The 7438-nt window shown below is 43.9% G+C and overlaps 1 protein-coding gene across 2 annotated transcripts in view; it reads right to left on the bottom strand.

Moving 5' to 3' along the window:
- Nucleotides 1-796: 796 nt before the first annotated feature.
- The window catches only part of LOC104933295 (protein kinase C-binding protein NELL2), an 81531-nt gene continuing 74889 nt past the window's right edge, over nt 797-7438 (bottom strand). For both annotated transcript variants that reach the window (XM_027273077.1, XM_019279618.2), the window contains 3 exons: nt 6433-6609; nt 3171-3395; nt 797-894 (listed from right to left, as the gene is read on the bottom strand). In XM_027273077.1, the coding sequence (XP_027128878.1) occupies nt 853-894; nt 3171-3395; nt 6433-6609 (444 nt within the window). In that variant the 3' untranslated portion in view covers nt 797-852. The remainder of the gene's footprint in view (nt 895-3170; nt 3396-6432; nt 6610-7438) is intronic.

Raw genomic sequence — 7438 nt, 5'->3', positions numbered from 1 at the left:
ACAGCCATGAAGGTTGCCGCTTGGTTCAAACACAATAAGTACAGATAAATTACACTCATAGAGGAGCCAAAGACAAGAATTAAATGTAAATGGAAATACTTTATTTCACTATTACACAATAACAAGCTTGGAAAGGAAAAATTACAAAAAAGAGAAATGGAACAAAATGCTACAAAGCACCACATAATATAGACGACTCATAAATGTGGCAACGGAACCTTATGCTAACTGCCTTTACTCTATCTAAGGTATCATCATCACTGAGAAGTTAGAAATCAGCAAAAATGTTTGGACATCAAGCACAGTCATGCCAGTAATAGTAATATCTTACAGATTCATGTAGCGATGATTCGGAGTGGGGGACGGTGATCCTTAAAGGTTCACTTTAAGTGGTGAAGACGGAACAAAGAGAGTGGGTTCGAGGAAACTGTAGTCCATCATCTGTTTGGTATGACATAGGTTTGCATTTGGTATAAAGAGGAGTTGAGGAGGCAGACGAGGCAGACGCGGGTCACAGAGTATTTGCGAAACACTTTTTAATGCTTAACGTGCATGAGGTACCAGATGGGTGTGGTTTACCAGGTAGAACATACAATAAGAAAATCAGCAGAAAGTACCTGAAGGTTAAATTTAACTGTCTGTGTTTGACAGTGTGACATTGTATGAATTATCCTGATTAGTAACCTCCATCCATCTGGTTCAGCAAGCTAAAACAAATCCAAACAATGCAAACACTATTTGACCCACACCTGTGAGGAGGAAAGTGAGGAGACATTGGGGTGGTGTTACTTTTTTCTTTTTTTCTTTTTTTACATGGAGAACACTGTACAGGTGCCTTCAGATCTGCCAGGACTAAAGGCACATGGGGTCCACTGAGCAACAGATGTGTCCATTCTGAAAAAAAAAAGAGAGAAAGGAGAAAGGAAAGAGACACGAGTGGATTATCGTCACACTTAAAACCTCAGGCTAACTCCTTTTGAAGCTCAGCAGATAATATTTTTTAGGTGGCGGCGGTGCTGCAGCATACACACTCAGATTTGGCATTTAAAATTCCTCAGGGTGTCATTTTGGCACCAACTCATCCAAGAGGGCGACATTCTACTGAGAATACAAATGTGAATGGTCTCGGAGTCATTTTGCTGTAAACTTTGGGGACTGATAAACTCTGGGGACTACTGTAGGTTCGCAGGCACGGCTCTGAATGTACTAAATCGAACCGGCACTGTTCGGAAAAGATTAAACCCCATGTATTTGAATTCAATCTCTGACATTTTGTTTGAAAGATAGCATGAAGACATTGAATATTTATCATCTATATTTATATTTACGTCCACTCAGATGAGCTGCTATCTTTTCCTGTCAGGCGAGCAGAGAGAAAATATTTCATCGTAGAAACTCAGAGTAAAGGGGAGTCAGTCTTGGTGGATTAGTCCTAAAGCTGAGGCAAACAATTCATGCTCACAATTGGTAATGAAGAGGATATTCGCCTGCACAGTTTACTTTCTCATTGATTGTTCTCCGCCAGCAGACATGAAAGAAAAACTTTGTGGAGAGCAGCTCTCTCCACCTGATTTACTAGAACCAATTAGGCAAGTTTCTCTGTTTTCTAGATGGAATATCTAAGACGCTATACGTTGTAAATAATGCGTGTGCACACATGCCTTCTTGTTAAGGGGGAAGCAGAGCCAGAGGCTCGGAGACGAGGCGCCTGACAGATGTTTTCTCAGCGTGAATTTCAGTCAGTCCAAAGTTTCGATTCATTTTTATTCAAAGAATAAATTCTCGCTGAGAGAAGATCACGTTCCTCATAGATGTGCGTTAAATATGAAGCGACAGCCGGCAGCTGGCTAGCTTAGCTTAGCACAAAGACAGAGAGATAGGAGTCTCTGTGAGGTTGCTAGGCAACCAGTAAAGTGAGTCAGGATATAATTTTGTCTTTTATGAATATATAATGAGATATATAATGTCTTAATTAATGAGCTGTAGAGGTGCTGGTAGGCATAGACATATATACATAGCCGCATTGAGTGCTGAATCGTACGTTGACGTCGCCGCCATATTGGTTCGGGCAGATCTGCCGGTGTTTTTTTTATTTTTATATATTCTTATGTAACTCTCAGCGAGAAAGTGAAAATGCACATTTCCAAAAATGTTGAGCTCTTACTTCACGTAAGAAGTTGAAGATTGAATATCAAGATTGACCATTCACTGTATTGTTGGTCATAAATACAAATTGGACATTGGGAATATTCAAATAAATATCATGTCGTATTTGTTAAACTCTACTCTTTATTATGCTTTTGAACAAAAACTACAACAGTCACAAGGAAGGATGGGAATCGAGAACCGGTTCTTGTTGAGAACCGGTTCCGCGTGTTTCAATTCCATGGAATCGTTTGGCAGTTTATCTAACGATTCTCTTATCGATTCCAGAAAGCATGAAGTTACGCATGAAGACGGCAACAGGGCGACTTGCAATCATTGCAAAGTGGAGATAACAGCGTCGGGAAGGAACACGACGAACATGCAGAAACATTTGCGCACACAACATGCAATACTTTTAAATGAACGTCGTGTTTTTGACACGCTTCGGACTGGAGATGAATCTCAACCCAGCAGCAGCAGCAGCAGCCAGGCTATGAACACCTCTGCGATTACTACGGAAGGTATGGAAGGTAAATAACACACTGCCTACCATGTTAGCGCGATGTGCTTCTTTGTAAAACATTCTAAAACAGTTAACATTAAACCAATGCCTTCTGCATTACATTTAGAAGATGACCATGACGAGAGAGAGAGTCTGGCTGGCTCAGAGGCTGGCAGCTGTACTAGTACTCGTTCCAGTTCACTACCTCCTCTAGATGATGCTGATCAAACTGTTTGTTCTCCTTTTTTTCCCAAATGAGAATCGTTAAGATTTTCACGATTCCGATTCCATTATCGATTCTGCTTATCAATTCCCATCCCTAGTCACAAGAGTATGAATAAAAGATATGTGGACTGTTCCACAATGCCTTGACGACAAAGTCTTGACCACAGTGTTTTTTCTGACAAAGCACAAAGAATTCTCATTCTCCCAACCTTTATTCTCTCTTTTTTTTTGTCTACCACTGAGCGAGTCGAACTATAATTTGCTCTTTGGAGCCTGGCAACGGGGGTTGGCGCCTCACCTTGCACTGGCACAGGGTGCACTCTGTGCCATGTTTAATCCAGGAGGAGCCACTGAAGCGTGAGATGTTGTGCTCGTCCGTGCACGTCTTGGTGATGTCGTTGCGGATGGTGTCGGCCTGGCAGGGGTCGGTGACACAGCGGGGACAGCATTCGCCCTCGGGCACCACGGTAAACTCGCAGTCCACGGGCGGGCACGGCAGAGGCCAGCAGTCCACCTGCCCCTGCTGTGATTGCGGGGAGAAACAATTTCGAGATAGACAGACAGATGCAGAGAAGAGGAGAAAATGAGAGAAAGTTCCAAATAATCTGTGCTATTGGATTTTCCAGTGCTAAACACGTTATTCATGCAAATACACATATTTCTCCTGACGCTGTGTATTTGCATGCTAGAGGAAGAAAAGAAGAAAAGTTGTTAAGGTACCTGGAAAATATACACGAGCAGAGCAATCTTCCAACACAGTCAGCAATATTTTTCAGACTGTAGAGGTAAATGCTGCGGCTTTTTAATTGACTTGTTCTAGTCCCTATCTCATTGTTGTTCCCACGGCAAACTTCCAGCGCAGAGAAACTTATTGGATTCCTCCTGCTGCCATTCTGCTATTGGCCCGAGGAAACAGGTCATATATATTTTGGCCAACGTTACACTGTATGCTATATCATTCTGGCCTGACCTACTTCTGCTTACACTGTCATCCGTGAGCGTTTCTGCCTCACACCTACTCAGGAAATGAAATATGAGCTCAGACTGTTTAAACACACAAAAGCAAAAGGCATACACACACACACACACACACACATGTAAAGTTATAAGAGGCTCGTTTCGAAGTGTCCCACCGGGGATATTTAATATCACTGAAAATCCTTCGGCTCAGCATTTTAGAAATGTTGTAGTAAATTAGGCTGGCTATAAAGCGCAGGATCACGCCGCTCTAATGCCCCCCCGCTCCCTGCCTTTGTGTAGTGTGTAAACATTTGAAGTGGAAACCCCCCCCCAGAGGGAAGGACTGAATGTAGCGTCAGGTATCTGTCCCACACTGCGATTGTGATAAGGGTCATCTTTGTCTGTTTATGCAGATGTGGCCGATGATTATTTAGGCTTTCACGCGGAGCGGAGTTGTGAAAAACTTCAAAACTATCAATCCAAAAACTGAAGCCGGTCTTCTCATTTCTTTGTGATATTTCGGAAGGTTATTATTTTAATCTGGCTTTGAGCTCTGCTTTCATGTCTTCTCATTCTGGTTTAATCTCTTTGTTTTTAGATGTAAGGAAAGACTGCATGTTACAAAATGCCTCCAGGAAATTAAAACTAGTGACATTTATCTGAGGGGGTGGGTGGGAATTAGCCTGCAGCGATTACTCTCTTTTCTTTGGGCACGACCTATGGCGAAGGAAATACATGCTTCTTTGATCTCCTGCTGATTTAAGAAGATTGCAAATCACAAGTGGCCCATGTGCTCACAATCTGCAAAGGCCACACTCTTAGTTTCAAATGACTGCACGGGGTAGCAGGAAAAGGATTCACATCATGGTCTTGGGAGAATGTTTTGCCCATCTGCCTGCTGTCACTGTGTATTTTAAGGCCCCCACTGAGCGTGGACAGCCGTGGCTCTGCTAAGTGTAGCAACATTCAAGGTTCATTTCACGTCCCTGTCACGCTACTGGAGCTCCTGTACGGGTATCGTGAAGCAGCCTTCCCCCTCGCCTCCCCTTTCAAGTGCTGCTCTTTATGCTGTGTGGTTGCCGGGTCCTTTACTGTGTGTTTGTCTCTGTGCATCTTTGATCAAGTGCGTTTTATGTCTGTGTGTGTGTGTGTGTGCACACACGGATGTATGAAAGCCGCAGTGACAGGTGTGCCTGCGTTCTCAGACATGAGTACATGTGTGTTTACACGTTCATACTCAGTACATACTCGTGTTTGTATACGGTATGCGCGCCGTGTCGTGCTGCGGCCGACGCGCCCGCATTCTCAAGCCTGTTTGTGTCAACATATATAAGAGCCAAAGTGAAGCACAGCCTCGGCGAGAGTGAAGCCGAGCGAACCCATTTTCAGCCGACTGTGCTTCCCCGCAGCCTCTCAGCTGAGCAGTGATTTTCAGGCTCTTCTATAATGGCTCGCTGTAAGAAATCCAGAAAGCAGCCCTCACGTCCGAGCATCAGGGCAGCATTATAGGAGCGGGGAGGGGAGAGGAGCGAGGCAATGGGCATTGCTGTTGCTACTTCAACCTTAAATCTGTCACACTGGAAGCAACTTGTATTACCTTACAAGTATGGCTTTGTTTTTTAAAAAGCTACAAAAGGAGGGACAAAAGAAGAAACAGGAGCAGTGAAGAGCTTCCCAGAGATCCACGGTGAAGATGATTTGTGAACCGCCGAACAGAAGGAGCGACACTGGTGTGGGTGTGTGGCACAGCTGAGTGTGGGTTAGACAAGACAGCGGGCTAGAATGCAAAGCGTGACATTTGCATTTCATATGCATATTGGAATGTAGCGGAAGCATCACCGGGTAGGATTTATTGTTTTTGTCAGGTTTATTGGGAAACATTTAGGTCCCTGTTGTTTGAACGGCACGACTGTGCAAACGTTGGAAAAGGTCGACACACGAGCGGAGAATGGCATGCACGTCGTACTGTGAAGGATTCATGTGGTGAACGCGGCGTTATTTTGTTTTGTGTGAGAAATAGGATTGCCGAGATTGTCGAGGGGGGGACGCTCCTCACGCCACAAAAACACACATGCTGCGAAACGCTCATCAATCAACAGGAGCGTTCACACCGATGATACACAGCGTTACACCCTCCCACTCTGGAGGCGCACACATTTTCTCCTGTTCTCTTAACCTTGGAAGTATCCTTCAATAACACGTATAATTCCATCACAGCAGACAACAGTGCAGAGGGTCCTTTGAATCCCTTTAAAATCTCACTAATCACTCACCGCCTTTTCTTTTGCCACCAGATGAAAAGCAATCTTTATTTTCTCCTCTCTGCAACCTTCCTATTCATCTCTTAATCATCCCCCCTCTATTTTGCCACAAAACTTCTCTCCTTGACTTTCTTTGCAGAGCACATCTCTCATTCATGAGCATTTCCATGGAGACAGGAGTATTTGTTACATTTCATGTGTGGGCACCGTGGCGCAGGAATGAATGCATATGTTGACTTAGCTCTCTCGCTGTAGCCGGATAAAACTAAACGACTAAATTCTTGTCGTGCAGGTGTCCGTGAACTTGTGAAGGGGTTTGTGTATCCATCCCTCACTCACCAGGCACTGGCACTGCTGGCAGTTCTCCACCCATGTGTCCCCGCTGCCGTAGGTGAGGAGGCCGTTCTGGTGAAGACACTGGCTGCTCAGTCGAGGGTCGCACTCGGGGCAGCAGAAGAGGTCGGCGTTGGGGTTGTCGCAGTCGCAAACCATTCTGCGGCACATCACCTGGCCAGCCTGAGCATAAACACGTATATCACAATGAGCACAGTTAAACATTGAACAGAGGCGTGAGCACAGACACATGCATGCATAGACAAGGTCATTTGTTTGATGGGAGCATTAAACATGTATGTCGGTATTAAATATTGTAATAAAGGGTATGTAGCCCATCCCTAGCAACTGTTTTGAAGCTGTATTTTATGGTTACTGAGTCCCAGCTCATACCGTCTGCAAGACACACCAGATTGAAATATATTTTATGAATACTGATGCACAGTGGTTTTTCAGGAGTTCCTTATTCATCACTGTGGCATTTGAAGAAGTGCTACTTGGCTGTCTTGTTGTCTCGATGATTTAAGTTGCCTTTCACATATACCAGAAACCGCCGTGGGTCTGAATTCAACTCATTAGCTTTGTCACATACTTTTCTCCTTCTCACACCTGTCACTTCAAAATGTAACCAAGCCGTGAAGGAAATAAATGTAGTAATGCTTTTTTTCTCAGAAACAGTGTTGGGCAGACACGTGAGATTGGCAGACAGAAAATCATTCTGCAACCATTTTGATAATCGATTAATAGTTGTTGTTTTTTCAATTTCTCAAATGTCAATATCTTTTTGTCATGCTTTTATTTGCATGACATGCTGCAAAGCTGCTGGGACGTATCAATATTTGCTGGTTTTATTAGTCCTAGCTTTATTAGATGAATGAAAGAGGAGCGATGGGAAATCATACGCAAAGGTTGGACACAAACCGGGGATGTTACCATTCACCAAGGTGCCCCCAATCTTATGATTCATATTGGCAATTTCAATCATGACGTTGATCTCATTAACGTTTAATTC

The sequence above is a fragment of the Larimichthys crocea genome, chromosome XXI (genome assembly GCF_000972845.2).
Source record: "Larimichthys crocea isolate SSNF chromosome XXI, L_crocea_2.0, whole genome shotgun sequence".
In the NCBI taxonomy this organism is placed as follows: domain Eukaryota; kingdom Metazoa; phylum Chordata; class Actinopteri; family Sciaenidae; genus Larimichthys; species Larimichthys crocea.
Note: the sequence above shows the minus strand (reverse complement) of the source record. Positions and strands in the feature narration are given on the sequence as shown.